The 22,857-nt window shown below is 32.2% G+C and overlaps 2 protein-coding genes across 11 annotated transcripts in view; both read right to left on the bottom strand.

Moving 5' to 3' along the window:
- Nucleotides 1–3,495, bottom strand: part of LOC145315792 (uncharacterized) — a 32,816-nt gene extending 29,321 nt beyond the window's left edge. For 6 of the 10 annotated variants that reach the window (XR_013878135.1, XR_013878136.1, XM_080155882.1 and 3 more), the window contains exons 1-5: nt 3,018–3,495; nt 2,142–2,240; nt 1,591–1,790; nt 960–1,029; nt 136–217 (exon numbers count right to left, since the gene is read on the bottom strand). Coding sequence is in view for 8 of the 10 variants with exons in the window: in XM_080155882.1 (XP_080012008.1) it covers nt 136–217; nt 960–1,029; nt 1,591–1,790; nt 2,142–2,239 (450 nt within the window). In the remaining 2 variants the exon portion in view is untranslated. Of the gene's footprint in view, nt 1–135; nt 218–959; nt 1,030–1,590; nt 1,791–2,141; nt 2,241–2,888 lie in introns of all 10 variants that reach the window. The other 4 variants (XM_080155877.1, XM_080155880.1, XM_080155884.1 and 1 more) reach the window with 2 other exon arrangements.
- Nucleotides 3,496–9,172: 5,677 nt separating this feature from the next.
- On the bottom strand, nt 9,173–22,857 carry LOC145315790 (carboxypeptidase E-like). Its single transcript, XM_080155876.1, has 14 exons — nt 22,294–22,857; nt 21,623–21,781; nt 21,045–21,197; nt 19,300–19,419; nt 18,537–18,611; nt 17,779–17,924; nt 17,209–17,292; nt 13,870–13,971; nt 13,277–13,355; nt 12,211–12,328; nt 11,289–11,335; nt 10,880–10,952; nt 10,407–10,534; nt 9,173–9,744 (listed from the first exon to the last, which is right to left on the bottom strand). Exons 1-14 carry the CDS (start codon nt 22,408–22,410, stop codon nt 9,667–9,669), a joined length of 1,479 nt encoding a protein of 492 aa, XP_080012002.1. The 5' UTR covers nt 22,411–22,857; the 3' UTR covers nt 9,173–9,666.

Here is a 22,857-nt window from a genome sequence, read left to right as displayed (position 1 = left end):
CTAACCTAACATAACTTGTGTAATGGCTACAAAAACTGACTATGACAAACAAAAGTAAATAACACTTGTCAAAGAAAACCAGGTTTAGTGAAATTCTAGTCTCCCTTTTGATCATTTCACTTGTATTTCTTTTACCTTATGACAATAATATACAGCCGTAGCAATCTGTCTGAATATTCTGCGGGCCTCTTTCTCTTCCAAACTTTTGCGGTCACTGCATACAAAAACATGTCTTTCTTTATATTTAAAAAATAAATATGGAGTGTTCACTGTTGATGTTAATAATTTGAATCTATAATACAAAGTAGAACGATGTCTGTCCGTCCGTCCCTTAAGATCTCGGTAACCACTGAACCGATCGGATTCTACTCTTCAGGGAATATACCTACTGGCCCTGTGGTGGTTTTTGGCTATTTTCTTGGGGGGTGGGACACCCCTAACCCCCCCAAAAACAAAAATCCCCCCCCATTTTTTTTTGTAGAAGATTTCCTTGGTCCTTTTACGTATTTCGCCCAAAAATATTTTTTATCACGTCTTGGGACAAAGCCCCTAGAGGCTAGGGGAGAAGCCGCTAGTTTATTTTAAACTAATAAACTAATAAAGTGTAGAATAAGCATATTTCTTAATTTTATTTGCTAACAAACAGATGCAACCCTTGCAGAAAAATTTTTTAGGGGGGTACTTTTTTTCTTGGGGCGATTTATTTTAGTCAGAGTGGTAATATCTCTCACAAAACAGTTATAAACCTTTCCTCGAATCTTCACTGTAAAGGAGAACCATATTGGTTCAGCGGATCCTTTGCTACACACGCACACGTATAAGAATAACAACTAATTTTAACTGTTTTTTTTTCAGGAAAATTAAGTCATGAAAACAAGCTTCAGAGAAACAAATAATGGATTGTAGTTCAGCTTTCCAACTAAAGAATAGGTGACTTGAAGACAGTTGTTTTATTCCTGAGGTAGTCATAAAGTTCACCGCCGGCAGCTATCTCCATCACTAGAACCATCTTCTCCTTGTTCTCAAATACTAAAATAATTGCAACAACTTCAATTTTCAATCTTAATAGGTATCTAAAATGTATTAATATTTAAAATGCAGAAAAACTATTATATTGTAGCTTAAATCACAACTCAATAAACAAAAACCTTCAAAAACCTACAGGTATAAAATTATGCATAAAGCCAAATTGTCATTCATCTAATTTTTTATTCAAACAAGCGGCAGTAATGATTGTTACTTGCCTAGGTTTAAAAAAACTTTGGTTATCGATATTTTTTGTAAAAATTTTCTTTATGAGACTCTATATTCAAATTACTTTGTCATAACCAGGGATTGATAAAAAATGTTGAAGAATTTTATGTTTTCGAAGGAACCTATAGATTTCTTTTTGTTTGAACCTATAGATTTCTTTTTTTTGCTTTTTAAGCAGTTTAATCAACATTTAATGAAAGTATGATATTATGAAGAAAGTGGGGTATCGGGTTGTCTTTCTTTGCGTTTCTAATGTTTTCGTATTTAAAAAAAAAAAGTATGGCCAACCCACCCAATCTCATAGATATATACGGAGTCATAAAAAATTTATCTTACCTTCGTAAATATGAATAATATTTGGATGTTGAACGGACGACATGATCTGAATTTCTCTTCGTATTCGCACCAGGTCTGCCTCCGTTTCTATCTTGCTCTTCTTGATGGTCTTGATGGCGACCTGCTGCCCCGTCTCCTTGTTCACCCCCAGCTGGACCTTGCCGTACGTGCCCTGACCAAGCTTCCGACATATTTCAAACCTATCGGTCAAAATTATATTTTGGATTGCTTATGTTTTGTACTACAAACTAGCGAAGAAGGGGACATTCGTTAGCTTAAAAACTTAAGATATTGTTATCAAATCTTGATAGGTTGGTTCAAACTTTGTCAATCAATAATTTAAGGCTAAAAATGTGTAATAAAAAGCTTTGATATGTATCTCACTTTCTCTGTATCCACATGCCCCAATATTAAAGTTAACCGTAGAACTATAAAGAGGCGCACCCGCTAGCATGACATACTTAATTAGTTTGTTGTCTGTATATATTATTATATTGTGATTTTTAAAATTTTACTAGAGATTGAAATAAAAGCATGTTATAAAAGCATACCTATTCTTTAATTTTCTTTTGTGGTCATTAAGTTTGATTCCCCCGGCATGCTCCATGCCCCCCATGATGTTGACCACATCCTCCTCGTTCACCACCATCCTGAACAGCATCTTGTTAACCAATTTTAATTCAAACGTCAATATTTTTACTTCATAAAGTTGACTTACTAATTTAAAGTAAAAACAGCATTAAATACATTCGCAATTTATATAACTGAAAAGTGTTTCTTTGTGAGCTCTCATATTCATACCTATAAAAACCTAACTTCCTCCATCCCATCACTCTTAATAAAAATTTTAAATGAACATGTTTCAAGCACCTGCGGGACCCATTGTACAACGGAGATCTCAAAACCTAACCTATAACTTTTAAAAGCATCGAAATACAGTTTTAATACAAAAAGTTTAATTTTGGAATGTGGGAAATTTCCGTATTTTTAATGTGAATGGGATTACACGAAATGATTTATGTCCTTTAAGATATCTCAGTTTTGGTTCTAAATTATATTTTCATATGGTTAAGTGATATAATTTAAATATCTTTAGTTTAAATAACCGAGAAAAAACTAGGCAATAAATAGGCCATTTCAGATTCAAGTTAAATTAATCTACGGCCGTTTTCAATTCAACTTCGGCCTTAAACATATAAAAGATGAAAAGATTATCCATACACAATACACATAATAATGTATCCTAATTGTTAACTAAAATTTAGTACATAAAACGTATAATAATAAGTCACAAATACCTGCCCCCAAAATTAATTTTTGTTTGTTATAATCACATAATCACAATTAATAATTATCACACTATTTGATAACATTGAAATTTGTTCTTAATTTTTGGTGAGGCCATGTTAATAAGAGTCTAAAAATACCTGATCTATAAGGAAGGTGATGGGATGGGCTCAATACAACACAGTTGGGGAAGGGGGTGGGGGATTTGTATCACCTAGGAAAGAAGGCCTCCAGGGGTAAAGAGGTGGAGGGGAACCGGGTTGTATATAAGAAATAGGGAAGGTTGTTGGGTGTCGGAGGTCAGCTGATGTTAATAGAGCCAGCTGGGCGCACGCATAGGCTGCTCTACACACACAGGCTAGCACCACAGAGGGGAGGGGGAGAGAGTGAGTGGCAAGCACTACAGAGGGAGAGGGGGTAAGTGGCTAGTTCTGGAAAGGGAAAGGTGGAGAGTGGCTAGCTGTCCCGGTCATCAGGAAAACCCACTTCCCTGTAACCGGAAGCATTGTGTGAGTGTCTGCAGCTGAATGTGTGCGTGTGTTTGCGCATGCGCACAGGACTTACATTCCATCAGAATGTTGCTTTATCATTAGGATGTCTGAATATACAAGCGCATTTAAAATATGAGACTAAAATATAATTCATATGACGGAACAATTATCAATTTGTCAAAATAAAGGAAAATAATCAAACATGAAAAAAAATATTGAAAAAATCTTTGAACTGTTTTAAAATCATGTAACTTCCTTTTTTGATGAATAAGATTTATTGAAGAATTTCCTTACTAATTATTTGAATCAAAGTCTCATATTGAAATTCCCTGAGTAATATTTGAAGATGAAGTATCATTCACAAATTATTTTCACTGAACATTAAAATTTAATAGCTTTTCCATTAGCATTTCAATAAAATTTTTCTCAGTAAAATACTTCTAGAACATAAGTCAAAGTTCACTGCAACATTAGTTCATGTACATTGTATATATTGTACATTGCAAATCAGATTATAAGTCTGTTTCTGAAAAAATATGTTTTATGGAAATCTTTGTGTAATGCTTTTTGCTTGCATCAATGATAGGACTTTCATACAAAACTTTCAAATTTAAAAAAATTTAAAATCAATTTGTTCGAGTTTTTAAAACAAAGCTGTTCTTCATATGTTGCTATTATGTCATCAATTTTTTTTAATTTGAAAGAATCTCTTATGATTAAGAAAGATTTTGTAAGCATAATAATTCAAATAAACATACACATTTTGCAAAGAATTCCTATACTTCAATATCAAAATAACAGTATACCGACAATTGGTACAAGGGGGACAAACGCTCTAGTGCGACAAACGTACTAGAAGACAAACTTCCATCTCTTAAGTAAAACGGTCTAAAATCTTTAAAAAAACAAAAAATCTTCCAAAATTTGGGGGAAAATCCACTAATAATAAAACAATCTACTAACAAAATCAAATAAAAACACATGGACATAATTTAAACCAAGTTTTATTTCTTGAATAACTTTATCCACAGGCTGACAAAGTCTAGTTCAAAGTCTGTTCTGGCTACCCATCGGAATAATTTCAAATATTTTTTTGTTAATTCATTGTTTTTTAACCACTTAAATAGAACATTTCATCTTTTTTATGAAAAATTTAACAAAAAAGTCAAACAAAGATATAGATTTACATCAATAAGAAATAATATGACTAAAATTTCATATTCGTTTCTTTTTCAAGTTTTTACTATTTAGAGTATCTACATTGCAACATAAAATACTATATCTGTATATATTTGGATAAAGAAAGAAACCCAAAAATATTTTGAAATAATAAAATATTAAATAAATAAACATTACTTTGATTAAGAATACCCAAAAGTGTTCCATTTACATTCTAAGCGCTTAAAAGTCTACCTACTAACTGCCTTCATTTTTAACTGCACAGACTTTAACTCTTTAAAAAGTCTGACTATAATAACCTAAATGATAATTAACTTAACTTATCTAAAAAGAGTTTAACTACAGTTGGACAGCTATTTTATCACAAAACAAGGATTACAACATCCACAATGATGGATAGGCAAACGAATAAAGTGAAAATTAGAACAGTAGTCATAAAAAATAAAAATGTGAGAGAGAAAAAGGAAAAAAAGAGAAAAAACGCGATGGTAATAGGTAATAGCAAAACCTGATATAAATATAAATACATCTTTGCATACTTGATGCTATTTGGTATAGGGAATTTTGACAACAAATTTCAGCCATCTATATTGAATAGGAGCTAAGAAAATCATACTTCCCCAAAAATAGTTCACACAGACGGACGAGATATATTGCAAATTATAGAGTAGCTTCGCTACTAAAAAGTTTTTTTTAACTAAAAAATTTTATGTCGCAGTTTCTATTCATAAAAAGAACTTTATTACAAATGTTTTTTTTATGTTTCTCACACACGGGCTTTCTTTTCAATATCTCTGTAATTCTACACATATTTGAGTATGTGTGTATATATATTGCTATGAGTCAAAAAATTAAAATCTGTGTTGTTGATGTATAAAACCTGATTATGCATAAATAAATGAGTCAGCCTTCAAGAATATAGGGATATGATAATGGGAGATCATTTTATCTTTCCCCAAAATCTTAAAGTTCAAGATTTTAGATATCAAACTTTAAATTTTTGTACTTAGAGATTTCAGAAAAATCTTAACTTAGATATTTATCTCACTTTTAAACCAATGGTCTTAAAAAAGAATTAAAAACGATTATATTGTGTCAGTGATTGGCGGATGCCTAGCTTTATACTGATAAAATCTAGAAAAGTAGAAAAAATTCTGTAAAAAGTTTTTTTTTAAGCAAAGCTTTATATCATTATGTCTGTTAATATTTATAATCGTTCATAAATGTTAGCTTTTTTGTTAACATAAGTTGCATTTAAACCTATTGATTCTAAACTTTTTTTGACAAAAATCTTTTTAATTTTTCTTAGTTAGATAAGGATTAAATTCAAAGCTAAGCTTTTATGGATAATGTCATCTTATTTATGTTGTAAATGAGAGCTTCATAAATTAGCTTGTTATACCTAAACTGCATATTGTTGAAGAACAATTATATGTCTACAAGCAACGTAGCATAAGATGCAAAAACATACATGCACTTTTATTTTCATAAAATTCATCTAATTAACTCATATGTCATATTAATTAAACGCCAATAAAACATTAAGAAGAGAATATTTTAACAGATTGCTGATTTACAGGCAACTAAAAGTATACAAACAATATCTGTCTGATATTGTTGCGAACGAAAAGGCAGACAGACAATATGAATTTTAGAGTATCTAATAAAGATCTATTTATATGTATGTACTAAGACAAATGATTAACAATTAATAGAATATGTAATACATTTTCATAAAGGCGCATTAGCTTCTTCGAATTTAGATTTCCCAAAAATAATGTGCCTAGCTCTGGTTAACAGATTTTTTAATAGCAAAGCTAATTTATAATTTAGATTGTCCGTTGATGGACAAACAGATAGAGTGAGTTTTAGAGCAAATATTCATGGCCATAAAAAATAGATATAAAAATCACAAAAAGTTTTTGCATGAAATCTTAATTGGACTTTTGTACCATGACCGACAAAACGATGGACTAAGTATTATGTATTGTAGTTGTTTCTCATAAGTATAGGAATCCTCACAAAAAATTCCAGCCGTCTATCTTGAATTGCAGCTGAGAAATTCACGCTTTCCCTAACAGTTTCTTACAGACGAGCAGACGGACCGACGTAAATTCCGAATTATTAAGTCCGTTTTTCGTCCTTCGTGACAGTTCTTAATGTTAAATATGCAGCTTTTGCGGCTAAAAAATAGCAGCTGCAAATTCAAAACCCCCCTATCTGCACAGTTTATATTATTTGAAAATAATTTATGGGATTAACTACATGAGTTTCATTACGTATCACAAACAACATATAAATTTTCACCAATTTAAAATTTCACTACAAATTTAGAACCTGTCTAGGTCAGGTATGACTTCATATATTTATATTAGGATATTCTAGTAAAACAAGTGACTGCTTTCATTTAACTATTACATATGCAGCAGTGCCTGAAGTATGCCTCTATGCCTTCAGCAAGAGGAAAGTAGGTTCTAGCCTAACTATATAGGCGCAGTAACGCAGGACACAGCTTTCTAACAGGTTATGTTGACCTGCACACCCTGGGCTTAACAGTGACAGGGGTATTTTACACATATACATACATACATTTTTATTGATATACATTTTGGTAAAATCACAAATTTATAAACTTAATATTTACATTCCGATCAGTTTGTTCGTTTAAAAGATCTTTTTCTTCATAAAAAACTTTGCCATTTTATATTATAGATTTGTAAACTATTATTGTATGTACATGGCCAAATTGCTATAATAGGAAGGTTAAAATAAGTCTAGTTTTTACAGGGTTAAAGGGAAAACAAAATGACATAAAAAATATATTATGCTTTTAATTATTTCTAAGCAAATGTTAAACATATTAAGTTAAGCTTAATTGATAAATATTTTGCCAAAATACTGACCGAAAACATTGAAATCTATCCCATAAAAAAAAAACAATCCTTATCAGATCAGCTTTTAAATAATCAATAGAGTTTTTACATTCAAACTTTAAAAGTAATCTAGCATAAATTCTTAATGACGTTTATAATCAACTAAATAGTCTCTTATAACGGCATAACTATAGATTATATGTCAACGACAACTACCCAATAGATCTGAGGACTGGGATTATTTGTCGATACATTGCATGGTACTACAAAATGTCCTGAGCTGGATCTTTGAATGTGTAGCCGTTGCCGTAGTCGCAGCCGTAGTCGTAGCCGTCGCCACTGACAGTGGTGCCAATAAAAAATGGATTTTAAATGTTTGAAGTTTTTACGTATTATTATTATTATTTTTTTCTTCATATTTTTACTGAAAATTCAAAAAGTGGTTGTGATTTAAAGATTTAAAGCCGTGGCCACGCGAAGCCAATTTCATTTAAAGGTCGCTATTATGTTAGTGGCTGTATCTCTGGCAGCGGCAACAACTGCACATTTAAAGATCCAGCTCTGCTAACTTATTGTAAAGGTTGTCGATGTTTCACACTTAGAGTTTGTCCGTCCGTGACGTATAGAATGTTCAGATTTATCTATCGATTTCAAACTCTAACAGTAATTATTATTACTACAAAGTTTGTATATCAATTTATATTATACAAGCGGCTTCGCCCCTAGCCTCTAGGTGCTTTGCCCCAAAGGTTAATAAAAAAATTATGGCGAAAATCGTAAAGGACCATGGAAATCTCCTTCAAAAAAAAAAAAAACAAAAAAAATGGGGGGGGGGGGATTTTTTGGTTTTTGGGGGGGTTGGGGGTGTCCCAACCCCCAAGAAAATAGCTTAAAACCACCACAGGACCAATAGGTAGATACCCTGAAGAGTAGAATCCGATCGGTTCAGTGGTTACCGAGATCTTAAGGGACAGACAGACAGACTGACAGACGGACAGAAGGACAGACAGACAGACGGACAGACAGACATCGTTCTACTTTGTATTATAGAAAGGACTATTAGGCACAATATTATTAGCGAAGCCTCTGTATAACCAATACATTATAAAATCCTGAGATGGGTTCTTAAAAGATAATGCCGCGTTTTTTCGACATTTTTTACGCTATGAATAACAAGCGCGGCATTCGCGAAATCTAAACAGAGTATACAACTTAGGAATTCAAAATTTTAAAATTATTATTTTACCCATTTGTATAATGTCTAATATAGCTCTAAAGAGATATATTAATTAATATGCAGCAAAAATGGATTTAAGATAATTTGTTTTTCTTTTATAAAGGCTGTACCAACAAAAGCGAAATAATTAAATAAATAGTTGTATACTCTGTTTAGATTTCGCGAATGCCGCGCTTGTTATTCATAGCGTAAAAAATGTTGAAAAACGCGGCATTCATCTTTCAAAAACCCATCTCTGGTAAATATTGTTGACTTTTCTCATGTTTGCTTGTTTGTAACGATTAGGGTTTGCAGCAGTATTTTTTACTTTTAAAATTGTCCTAACGATTTAAAACCTTGTAAGTGTTTCCCCACATTAACTTTTTTTGTAAGAAAAATATATTTTTGGCACATATTTCTTAGGAGTGGAGGGTTTTATCCAACCCCCGCCAAATAACCATGACTTGTGGACTTGATCTATTGCAAAATATCTTGATGTTAAATGATCCTACCACCTGTTTATGAGAATGAGTAAATTTAATACAAAATAGCTTTATTCTTGAAGGTTCTTTCATACAAAAGACAAATCTTTATTAAAAACATAACATAATCAAATTAATAAAGAATCAGAATAAAAATTTTGTAATCATCAACAATAACATATTGCAAAATTAAATTTTTTTGTAAAAAATAATTATACTTTAAATTTAAATTTTTATTAGATATGTGATTTCAGATTAAAAAAATTGAAATAATTGTTGTCTGACAATTAGTATTGATTTTTTTCTTTTTTTATTTTTATATTATAATATTAAAACAATTATTTATTTGGCATTTCTACATATAATGAATGTTTTATTTTTTTCTGTATTAGTGCAAATTTTAAATTTTTTCATGTAGAAAACTAAATTTTTGATGTTTTCATTGAGTTTTCATTTGCATACTGATATTAATTTATAATTTATATTATAAATAATGATTTTGAGACCTATTTTGTGCTGTTAGTTAGATGGATTTTCGAATTATTTTCTTAGATTGTTGAATAATAATCTGGATTTGGGTTGAATTCTTCCATTTTATCAGCATAATTGTTGTAATACATCATATCCTAAAATAAAAGATATTATCATTCTAAAACTTCTCCATAAAATTTAATCTCTTGTGGTAAAAACTCTGTTTTGTAAACCGCACAAACTCTTGAAAATTATAAAACTCTAATCCTTTGAAAAATAACCTTTTCTTTCATTTGGTTTTTGACAAAGTTTGATTGAGAAACCATCTCATTTAAAAGTGTAAAGTTTCATCAAAAAAATTTCTGTCTAATTTTGTGGATTTTTAGATCAGTTCTCTTCCTGAGAATTTAATTAGAAAGAAATAGATCTTTATATACATTTAGATGTAAATTAGGCACTGCTACTCTGTCAGGCGTTTAATAATAAAACTTCGATCATTGGATTGTAAAATGAATTAATACTTTTTTGACAGATGCCTAAAAATCAAGAAATTATTAACTTCTTCCCCTCTGTAACCTTTACAAAAGCTACTGAAACGGCGCTTGAAAAATGGTAGTTTTTTTATCCGAACTGCAATTTTGTGAATCAGATTATAGAACCTAATAATAAATGACGCCATACAATACAAATTACCAATGATAGGCCACTATACATTGTTATTGACCAATGGTAAAATGTATACTTGCGCCTATCATTGGTCATTTGTAATGTAAGGCGTGATTTTTTTAGGCTGCTTCTAATTTGATTCAATATTTACCTCAATATTTTGTTGTGTTTGTAAATCTTGGTAAAAATCTTCTTCTGCTGGGACACCTGTGTCCTCGCCTAGAGGCTGCAACTCTGTCTCCTCAGCTAGAGGCTGCAACTCAAAATCCAAAATCGGAGCTAAAATTAAATATTATAAATATTTTAAGTAATATTTCCACTACTATCAAAAAACATTGATAATGTGTAACATTATCAAGTACCGATTCTAATCCTATAATATGAAGTAGTATGTTTTTTTGTATATGCATAAAGATCTCGCTAACGACTGAATCAAAGTTCTCCGTTTCTTCAGGGAAGCTTTATATTTGCAATAGGTAGGTTTTTAGCTATTTTTAATACAACTATACTATTGGATGGCCCTAGATAGATATCAACTTTGAATTTTGTTAGTTTAATCTATCACAGAATTCAGCTTAAGTTTTGAATATGTTCATGTATCCTAAAAACTATATTTGTATTCACCTGTTTCGTGGCTTGGCTCTGATACAGATACAAGTTTGGCCTGGGGTTCGAATCCCTTGGCTTGGACAATAATCTAAAAAGTTTTATGAATTAAAATGAATGAGTAGCATGGTGATTCCCGTAACATTAAGGTACAATTTTAAAAGCACAACAACTTATGATCATTACAAGGAAGTCTCATCCTATACACATATTGATTCCTAGGACGTTGAGGCACGTTATTAGCGGAGAATCTCTATAATAAAGTCTAAAAAAGTAAGAATGTCCATATTTTTGTTTGACATGTTGTTGCAATCATTTCCATTTGTTTGTGCATATGAAAAAGCAAAGAAAGAGTAAATCTAAAAGGGAGAGATGTTTGTTGGACAAAATAAAACTAGAGTAGCTACTCTACAGAAAGGTTAGTTACCTGGTACTCTCCGGGAGGAATGAGTCTCCAGTAATCTCCACCACGAGCTAAAAATAAAAAAAATATATGTTATTGGTGAGTTATCACTTCCACCGAGACAACATATCTGTAAGTTTTAACAGCATATTCTGCCATTTCCCCTTAATATTACCACTGCTTCTACTCATTTGCAAATGAACATATTTGCAAATATGAAACAATTAAGATATGACAACATGCGGATGTTATTGCACCCCAACTTTATTTCTAATCTTTGATGTTTGCTCTACAATTTACGATAATGTTTGTGAGTAAATATCTGACGTCATGCTTGATAATCTAATATAACACAAATTAATAAATTGAGCACGGATAAATACGGAAATTGGTATTTATAGTAATGTATTATAGACAGCTTTTCTCGGAAAGTAAAATAACAAATTATATGATTATATGGGACAGAAGATCTGGCATAACAAAACCGGTATAAACTTTATGATTTTAATATTATTTTTCGTTAGAATTTTTAATAGTACGAAACGATACATGTTTTTTCAGCATGGCTCAAAATCGGATATAATGAAGCAGATATTAATCTGTTCCGGAGACATACTGGAAAGGCATATTTTAAACTTCAATTGAGGTAATTGACCAACTATTTAGTTAATTTTTTTTGAATCATAATATAAAATCGTCATTAAGTGAATCAAAAGACAAACAAACACATAAAATTCAACATTTGATACAGTAGTACCTGTTTTTAGTGCAATGGGAAAATGGCATAGTAGAGGGAAACCCCCCAGAAAAGAGATGAAGTATAGGGTATTTCCTGACGTCAATGGAATAGGTAGGCCGAAAGCAGTGACATCTATCCCTAGTTTGCTAGGGCACTATAGACAGCTACCACTAAAAGATTCTTGTTTAAGAAACTATACAATTTTACCTGAAGTGACGTCATGATCAATATCCTGGTCCCTGCGGGTGTACTTGCCAGTTCTGGTCACATTCCTTACGTGGATAACAGCTCCATGTATTCCAACTCCAGTTGCAGAGTTACGGATCTTAATAAAGTGGTCATTTTTTCGCGTATTTTCCATAAAAATGTGAGTAACGGTTTCGTCAAATTATCTTATTAATCAAACTGTTCTTAATTATGACCAAACGCTAAGTATAAATTTGATCACAATTTGACTTAATAAAAGCATTTGACTAAACCGTTACAACTTTACGGAAAACACGCGAAAAAATGACCCTGTTTATAATTTTTCGTTAATAAAAAGTAAAGTTACAAAAAAAGTTGACAACATCAATAAGTAGCGAAGAAATAAATAGCGTGTACATCAAGTTTTTTCTCTTACCATAATTGACCGTTCGAAGATCAAAACAATTCATAGGTCATAGGAGTCATCACAAAAATTCTAGCTTTTTGTCTTGAAAAGTGCGGCTTCTTCATAGCTGCATAGGCGGACGTACGGACAGGTAAACAAAGTTAGTTATAGAGTAGCTTCTCAACTAAAAATGTAGTTATATGATGCAAAATAGTATGATTAAACAAGACTTGATATTTAATTGTTTTAATTTAATATGAAATTGTTTTTATATCCTTAATCCAAAGACAAACGCAAAATAATTGACATGATTTTTCAGTATGGTTCATAACCGTTTTAATCCAAAGGAAATGAGTCGGATCTCAAGTTATATATGGGAAAACTCCACTTCGTTACATTGCCTCTTAAGGGGCGTTTCGTCGTATTTTCACAGTTCCTTTTGATAGGTCATTTAAGGTTAGGTTAGGTGATTACCTGCAGGGTTAGAGCCCCCCGCAGATGCTAGAAATAGGAGAAAAGCTACTTTAAAAATACGACAAAACGCCCCTTAATAGTCGATATCCCGTAAGGGACTATACCCAAAGTTTTGTTTAACATAGTCTTTAACTGGATATAAACCCAAAATAAACTTTTTGTTACATACTGTCAAAATAAATGTAATTAATTTAAATGTTCACTTACCACTCCTTTGATTCCCATATGAGCTGTCCAGATAAATTCAATTAAAGATTTCTTGTTATCCTCCCATTCTTGCTTCAAACTAAAAGAAGAAACATATCTATAGGATTTTGAAGAAAATTTTTTTTTAGCTCACATGAAGAAGACTAGCCTTATAAGAAGACTAGCCTTAAGGCTGGTCTTCTTCATTCTACACCATTTGAGGCTTATTCATTCTTAAAATTTACAAAATATCGAGTAGTGGGAGGGATTTTTGGTATAAACGGGGACATATTTAGGTTTAAATGAATTAAGTTTTTTATATTATGATCCATATAATAATCTAGTACTTTTACTAGTAATTTATCGCATAGTATTACAGACAGCTTTCCGCGAATATTAAAATGAAAAATTATAAGATAAAAACCAGTTTTTTTAGTCTCGAGGGCTTGAAGTCCCTGTCTAACAAAACTGGTATTAATATTATGGTTTTTATTATTTGTTTGTAATACGATGGCATAAATGATTTTTTAGAGTGGCTGAGAACAGGTTCTAATCCTGCGGATATTAATCGGATTCGAAGCCATACTGGAAAACATTATTCCAAAATAATTTACCTCTCAGTTGGTGGGTATTTCTCGCATCCTAGCTCAATGGTAATTTCAAAGTCATTAGATCCAAGATAGTTGAAATCCTGCATTCCACCGGGCACAGAATACCTTAATAAAAATATTTAATCATACAAATTAAAATCCTTGAAGTGGAATCCCCAAGAAAAGGTAAAGTTGAGTGTGGCCTCTACTTAGAGATAAATGTCAATGAAGATGAATCAAAAGCGTCTGTAATATTATATCATTTTTAACACAATTTAAAGTCTTTGTACATAACACGTTCCAGAAAATATTTATATTTAAGGCAAAAAAGTATTGGTTTTATAAAGGAAGGGCCCTTTTATTGTCAAAGACAGTCCCTGAATCCATTTCAGACAGAAACAGGAAAAACAGTCAAGATATATATTCTAAATACTAAAGTACATATTTGGTAATAATATCTCAAAAAATGGCTGCAGTATGAGTAGCAAAGACTAGTAAAGTGGTCTTTACTTAGTATTAAAATGAATTGAATAAGCATTTGACCTAATAACAATTAAAATTTAAATATAAACCCTTAGCTTCTCTCATTTAGATATAATTAATTGTGCTTGAGCTTGGGCAAAGGACGACTGGGAGGGGGGGGGGGGGGGGATGGGGCTAATCTGGCCTGAATACCATTCATTGTCAATAGTATTCAATAATAGACAAAGGATTCCATGTTGCCCACCACAGATTCTCTATTCAGAGCTGGGTCATGGTAAATGCTTGTTTATAATAATTATTATCAAATATGGTAGACCCGGTCCTTTTAAATCATTTTTACATTTAACTACATATAAAGATGAATTTAAATTAATTTTCATAGGTAGTTTTAAAAAGCCATTATTTTTTGTTAGATCCAATCATATAAGAAATAATGTATTGCGTATATTCCTTAAGGTCTCGAAAACCACTGAACCGGTTATGCTCCCTAATTTAGGGAAGTTTCATATAGTTCTCGGGGTTGTTTAAAGCTGTTTCATTTTCATTCTTGAGTTTTTGAATAGCTCTTGGCTATTTTTTGCTTTTCCCCTCCCCCATAGAGTATAAGGATGTTGGGGGCGCTTCCGAAAGAAAAAGATAAAGAAATAAAATTTCTGAATAATGAACAGTTCTAATATAATCAAGACATTTAGAGAATAAGCAATAATGGTTCTAAGAATTGTTACATTTACATAATTTAGAGGGGGAAACGAGGAAAACAACTATCAGTATCAAAGAATAAAGTGTCTACTGCATTTCACAGTAAATCGATGCTAGATTGACAGACAGAGGCATAAACGGATAAGATTGGTTATAGAGCAGATTTGCTACAAAAATTTAATAATTGTTAACGTTGGGTACGAAACTAAGGAAGTTGGAAGCGTGCGGTGAATATTATATCAGATAAACAAAATATGTATTGTAACAGATAAATATATTTCTCGTATTCATTCCAATCCGGTGGATAGGAACCGGTTCTCATCCATACGAAAAAACTATGTCTAGCATCGTATTATATCCAGTTTTTTACGAATATATAGAAATGTACAATCATAAGATTAAAACCAGTTTTTTTAGCCGGTGCCTCCGGCACCTCGGCGCTAAAAAATTTAGTTTTTATCTTATGATTGTACATTCTTTATCCGCGGAAAGCCGTTTATAATACGATATGAGAAATAACTATTAATTATCTCATTACTTCTCTATATGCACACTTTGCAATATCTGTTGATTTCAAGATCAAAAGACTTTTAATTTATTCTCCCTGTATTCTGTCCCACCCCCCTCTCCATACATAATTGAGTTTGTTGCATTTTCTAACCTTGAATATTTTGTTTAAAGTGGCTTGCACTAGATTTATTTATAGTCGCACGGCTACTATGAAAAAGGGGCATGTCCGACGTAATTTTCTCATCTGTTACGAAGTTTCACAAAGCTTTCTTCTGACAAAAGTGCATATATAAGAAGAAAACAAGGTTGTTTTTGCTATTAAACCAGATGTTATCCTGTGTATAACAAAGCTGGATCTTCAAAATGTGTTGCCATTGCCGCTGCCAGAGGTACAGCCACTAACCTAATAACTGTTTGAATTTTTAGTAAAAATATGGAAAAAATAATATAAAAAATAATAATACGTAAAAACTTTAAAAAACATTTAAAAATCAATGTTTTATTGGCAGCACTGGCAGTGGCGACAGCTACGACTATGCCTACGACTACGGCCACGACTACAGCCAAGCCTACGGCTACGGCAACGGCTACACATTTAAAGATCCAGCTCAGGTTTTCATTTATTTTTTCAATCTAAATATAATACCCCTATTATCCAGGAACCGTGATTCAGCAACTTAATTTCATTTAAAATTACTGTAAATTTGGATATTTGCAAGGCGTAATTTGGCGTAATTTTGTGCTGTGACTAAAGGGCAGTGGGCAAGAAGGGTGGAAAATAAGGGAGTCGGTTGTGGGGAAATCTTTTAATTAGAATTGTCAAAATCTTGGTCCCTTGTACCTGCTAGTATCTTTTGATGACTAGTTATAATAGCATTATTTGAATTCATATGCTGTGCTTCTTATATAAATAGTTGTCCTTGTTAGATATATAATACAGAATTAAAGAGGGCAATAGAGGAAACATGGTAAAGAGAGGAGACAAAAGAGAAAGTGGGGGCAAGCTATTAAAACACAATTTAGAATATTTATTGTATTATCTGTGAATAAATTTCTCTTTTATTAAAATGTATGCATGGACATTAGAAATATAATTCAAACTTAAATATGGTGTGATGTAATATTAAAAATAGAATTGAAATATTCTATTTAGATTTTATATTACTTGAGAGCAGTATGGCGTGCACGGGGATTTCAGGGGAAGGGGAGGGTGCGACCATTCAAGGGGCGAAAAGGAGTAGGATTCGGGAAATTCCAACACGATTGGTGATCATATCAATTCGGCAATCGATATATTATTACATGGATGTTGCTCCAGATTTTCGTGTACTATTATAAACTCGCAGCTGGCTAAAATAACTATATTCCCTATCCACCCCCTTTACCCCATCCCCTTCCCTCCTACTGGATGAACTAACTGACCAATAAATAAAGTACATATTAGCAAGTTAATTTTAGGACAAATTTTCCCCTGTCAATATGTACACGTACATCCTATATCCATTACTACGGCCATGCCATGTTGAAAACACCAGTTCTCGTCTGACACTATGACTTACGTGTTCTAAACAGCAGCAAGAAGATAATTGTGTTCGTTCTATTATACAAAAAAGATTCCTAAAAAATAGGGCACATAAATAATTTCTATTTTCTTTTAAAAGAAAAAATTACCAGGCAGCTCCATTAGTGATTCCTCCTTGCTTGGCAAACTGATTTTCATTGCTTTCACACCCAGGGGTGTTAACATTACTCATCCTAAATAGATTGTTTTTTTTTGTGTGATTAGGATTAATCATGAAAATATGGTCATAGAAAATAATTAGCTTATTTGGCGGTTTCACTGAAAATACCTAGTCAAACTGAGAAATAGGCCCGTTTGGTTTGAAATAAATTGAACATTTTTTAACTTTATTTTAGGTTAGTTTAGATACAGGTTAAATCCGCATAATCTGGGACCCTCGCAATGTTAGGCATATTTTCAATTTATTTAAAAATAAGGACGTGAGTTTTCTATGCTCGCAAGGCACTTTCAGGGAAAGAACCATTTATTTATCTTTAAAGTTTAAATTACATGCAAGTAAACGTTTAAATGCAGGATCTTTTGTTTGAAAGTTCAAACTCTTGATGGTAATAAGTTTTGACTGTTTCGGGCGAAGGAATTTTCCTTACTTTCAATTTTTGAGTCAACAAGTATCTTAAATGCCAAATTAGCGAGCAAAGCTTGCAAAATTAGAACTATACCTGGGATGGTTGCCAGCATAGGTAAGTGCCAGGCTGCGGAAGGTAGCATCATCAGGACTGGAGCTGTAACCTGTCTCAGAGTTGCCATTGGACTCATCATACGGATAGTTGGCAACCAGGTCTCCACCATGCAGGTTGGCAGATACCTGTCACAAAGCAATAATTAGTCAAAGAAAAACTACTTTGCCTCTAACTTCTCTGCCAGTCATTGATGCGTTTGCGCACAAAATAATCTTATGAAAACGTATAGAGCAGGTTTACAATTTGATTTTTTACATATTAGACGTTTTTTTTTATTGCAATCTCTTTTTTGGTTGTCGCCGAAATTTGATAACAAAAGCCTTTAGTTGTATTCCAAACATGATACATTACTGAACTGAACTATATTAGAACATCCTATTTAGTATTTATATAATGGAAGTGCTCTAAATTCTCTAAACCTCTTCAAATGAGAGCCAACACATATCAAATTTAATTACTAAATTTTCTATTTTTGGTAGCATCAACATTCTTTATGAGAATTAATGTAATTCGTTTTCATTTGTTGGTTTCTTTAATATATATAACATTATAATCTATGGCTTACTATTATGAGTTGATGAAAAATTGTAAAAAGATAATAAATCCTATCTTTTTTTTATAAAGTTGACTCATGTTTCTTTATACCATCCAAGCCGTTCGAACAAAAACTTAAAACACGGACAACGTCTAATAAGTACAGTTCTGCCTTTTTGTAATAAAATAAAAAAAATACTTACAACAAAAGGACTGTCCATGATCATTTTAATAACAGCTTCAGTCTCAGGCTGCAGAGTGTAGTCCAATTTAGCATTCTATTGAATAAAAATTTTAATATATTTAAAATTTTATATTTTTTCTACATAATTTGTAACTAGAGTACGTCTTATCATAAAAAATGCCCTATATTGGTCATGATAACAATGTAGATATGAAATAAATTAGACCTTATGATAATTTTGAATTTAATAAATGCCCTACTGAAGGCATAAACGGTCAAACTTGAAGCCAACACAAGTTTTAACGACACACAGAAAACTGTCCCGAATTTGTATTAATTTTGAGGAACAAGACTCCAGTTACGTCATATTTTTCTTTCCCGAAAAAGGGAAGGGGGAAAGAAAAAAAGGGAAGGGGGGAAGAAAAAAGAGATGGGAGAAAAGGGGGTTTTCCCCATCTCTTTTGAAGAGATTTTCTTCCCCCCTTCCCTTTTTCGGGAAAGAAAAATATGACGTCACTGAAGTCTTGTTCCTCAAAATTAATACAAATTCGGGACAGTTTTCTGTGTGTCGTTTTAACAGGAGCATTCAAGTTTTTAATAAAGTATATTGTCACCGACAAGCAAATAAAATAAAGGACAAATAATAGAACCCCCCCCCCAAAAAAAAAAAAAACAGCTGAAATCAAGTAATATACTTTTAACCTAATTTAGAATTGTTGGCTTTGAAATTTTATGCTTATAATAGCTGTTATTATAAGCATAAAAGTTCAAAGAAAACAAACCTTCATAAGATGGTTGTTATCCCTTGCTCCAGAGAATACGAGCCTGTCCAGGTCAGGGAAGTCTCTGTTCAGGTCAACATCATTCGCATTGTTTCTACCAATCAGATAATCATCACCTCCCTAAACACAACATAAAATTTAATTAAATTTTGCTTATAATTCATTCTATAAGATTATAGATGGACAGACTGCCAAATAAATGATTTATAGAGTAGAAGCTTATTCGTCAAAGGAATCTCCATAGGATGAAAAGACATATTTTTTGATTAAAATTAATTTCTAATGTTATGCTTCCAATAACATCAAGTAGTTTTAAAGAAGATTGATCAAGAATTTCTTTACAAAAAAAAATTAGGTAAATTTTAATGATTGCCCCAGAGGGTCAGTGCCCCCCGCAGGTGCTACAAATAGGAAAAAAGCTACGGTGAAAATACGACGAAGAGGCCACATCACGAAACCGACAATACCCAAACCGTTCCTACAAATGGACAGAAGTACGGACAAATAATAATTAAGCTTTTATACTGTCTTAAAATACTAAAAAATCATGTTACATTTTTTTAGCCTCGTAAAGACCAAAAATTAACATGGATGACAACATCAATTAAAAATAAGCACCAAAATCAGACTTAGAGTGCAATTACTTATCAATCAGAATATAATCATCTAACCATTTTACTTGTTGCGAAATTACTTAAATACAGGATTCTGTTTAGAACATACTTTTATTTTTAGCACTTTATTTTAAAGATGCTTCGCTTATAAAATTGTCCTAGGAATCATTATTCAAAATTAAAGATGAATAGGATAATTTTATCATATAAAAGATTAATATAAAAAAGTTTAGAAACTAAACTTGTTAATATTAATTACAATAAAGTTAGATTTTGAAAAGTACTTTGCTTCAAAGCATTAAGTTTAAATTCTCTCTCTCTCTCTCTCTCTCTCTCTCTCTCTCTCTCTCTCTCTCTTAAGCTCTTTATATGACACAGATTATTATATAATAAAGATTATTGTATAAAAGATTTTCTAAAACTTCTCTCTAACTTTTTGATTGATTTTATTTGACTTATGAAACACTAGGGAAATATATTTATAGATATAAGCAGTACTATCTATTTTACAGAAGGATAAAAAAGGATTTATTTTATCTTTTATTAAAAAATTAATGGGTTTTCATGAAAACATATGTTTCCAAAAAATAATAATAGGTTTAATTTAACTAGGATCTTGTAAAGGACTGTGCACTTTTTGTATTAATAATTTTACATTTTACTTTTAAGATAATTCTAATTTTCAGTTGTGTGTCATTTAGATTAAATATACAACTTTTCTCCATTGCCCTCCAAATATTTTTTTCTGACAAACTTAATTGATATGCTTTACTAGATTGATTTCAGGAGGCCCCTCAAGGTTAAGAAGATAAGAAAGCAGTGGTTTTTTGTGTTGTCTGCATAGTCCAGATTTACCATTAAATTGCAGGCGCTTATTACCTAGTCAAGCACTAAAATCCCCCCACCCCTTACTTTTGAAATAATTTGAAAATAATGAGCAGGGGGGTGGTTTTTTTATTGTTTATTAGATTTGGTTAAGTAGCTTCGATGGTAACGCAGGGATTTGGCCCGGGAAGGGACTAGGAATAGGAAAAATATTCTCCACCCTCCTTCGGTGTTCGATAAGCACCAAATTACAATTTGACTTTATTACTGACAGGGCCTGTAGCCAAAACAAGCATAACAACTTACATTATCAGTAGCAGTCTGCCAACCATCCGGATTCATGCTGGGCAGGATGTGGATCCTGGTGTTGTGGATCAGCTTGATGATCTCCTTGTCCCCGGCCAGGTACGCGTTGCACAGGTAGTTGGCAAGGTGCAGCAACAGCTCACGTCCAAGAACCTGTTTAAAAACAATGATGACAACAACGATAAGTAGCGAAGCACAAAAAATCATAGATGGAGAATCGGACAAAGTGAGGTATAGAGCAGATGTTTTGACATCATTAAAAAAGAGAGAAATATAAAGAGAAAGAAGGATATGCATTGTAGCATTACCGACAGACTAAAAGAACAAGGTATTTGTATACCTACTGGCTGCCCTTTGAAAAAGTAGATCTTAACGAAAACATCAACAGTCTATCAAAAAAGCGGCAGAAAAAATAACATTTCTACGGACTGACTTGACATGGACGGGCAGAATAAATTAAATATAGAGTAGCGCTAATATACATTATGCACCTAAAAATGTGACTTCAAAAACTTTTACGGACGAATATTCCTCTTTATAGAGTAACTTCGCTGAATATCTATTAAAATGGTTGTAACCTCGTTGCCGTGCATATTGCCGATATACTTCATCTCTGGCTCCATGAGCTGGTGCTTGCCGGGGACATCGGAGAACTCGAGGACGTACAGGGGGACTCCGCTCACGCTGGTCTCCGACAGGGTGTACAGACGAGAGATATCCGGGCACCTGTTGTGCACCTTAATATCAACAAATAATGCATTTTAGTCAAGTATAGGTTAATAAAAATTAACTCAATTGATTTAGACCCATATTCTTTAAATATAAATAGGTATTTTGATATAATTTTTACTTTTATCATAGCATGTTTTACCGACAAATAAGATAGAAATATTTATCAACACTTTATTTTTTTTACAATTTACTAATTATCAATATAAATGTTTATTCGAGGCTATTACTTTTTAACAAAGAACCCTTATTTGTTAACTTGTTTAATGCATACATAACAAATATTATCCAAATTCTTTTTATTTAATTTAAATTTTCAAATATGCGTCACAATTGATATATATTAAAGTTACATACTAATAGGTCATAAATATAATTTTATCTAAAAGAACCATCGAAATAGTTTAAATTAAAGACAAAATAAACGAAAACCATTAATTGAAACCAAAACAGCTGTTCACTACGTTTCACCTTCTAGACGATAGAAATCGCAATTTTAATAGAATAAATGAAATTTTACCTTTTGCAGGACCGAGGCGAGCATGGTGTTGTTGTGGTGGACAAATTCAACATCTCCGTGGACAAGAACACCAATAGAAACAGTAAGAAGAGGGATGATAAGGTTGTGTGTCAGCATGCCAATTTGTTATCAAGTGTTGCTGGATTCTGGTCTGTGAGCCTGCTTCTCTCTCTCTCTCTCTCTCTCTCTCTCTCTTCAGCTCTCTCTTTCTCTCTTTTTCTCTAGCTCTCTCTATAGATTATCTTTCTCTGTAATATACAGCCAGGTTGGTAAAATTCGAGGCTGATCAAACACACACAAACACACACACACACACACACACACACAACAACAACCAAAGACAACGCGTATAAGAAGCAAACAAACAGAGTTATTAAAAGGGGGAAAACAGATTTTTTTCTTGTAAAGACGCGACTATCATCTGGAAGTTGAATTTAAAGGGGGGTGATTATAAAAAGAGGTTGGCAAGGGAAGGTACTCTGAAAGAAAAATAAGCATAACCAATTTCTTTAGATTCGTAACATACCCACATACACACATTTATAATTACACACACAAACACAC

The sequence above is a fragment of the Acartia tonsa genome, chromosome 4 (assembly GCF_053477335.1).
Source record: "Acartia tonsa isolate MP-2025a chromosome 4, ASM5347733v1, whole genome shotgun sequence".
Taxonomy (NCBI): Eukaryota; Metazoa; Arthropoda; class Copepoda; order Calanoida; family Acartiidae; genus Acartia; species Acartia tonsa.
This window is presented reverse-complemented; position numbering and strand designations above follow the sequence as displayed.

Bases quoted from the DNA above. Each gene is read 5' to 3' on its own strand.
- LOC145315790 (XM_080155876.1), bottom strand. From the start codon at position 22,410: ATGCTGACACACAACCTTATCATCCCTCTTCTTACTGTTTCTATTGGT. The intron at 21,198-21,622 runs GTTACAACCATT...GTTTTTAAACAG, and splicing joins GCAATATGCACGGCAACGAG to GTTCTTGGACGTGAGCTGTT. The intron at 17,293-17,778 runs GTATAGTTCTAA...CAATCTATTTAG, and splicing joins TATGCTGGCAACCATCCCAG to GATGAGTAATGTTAACACCC.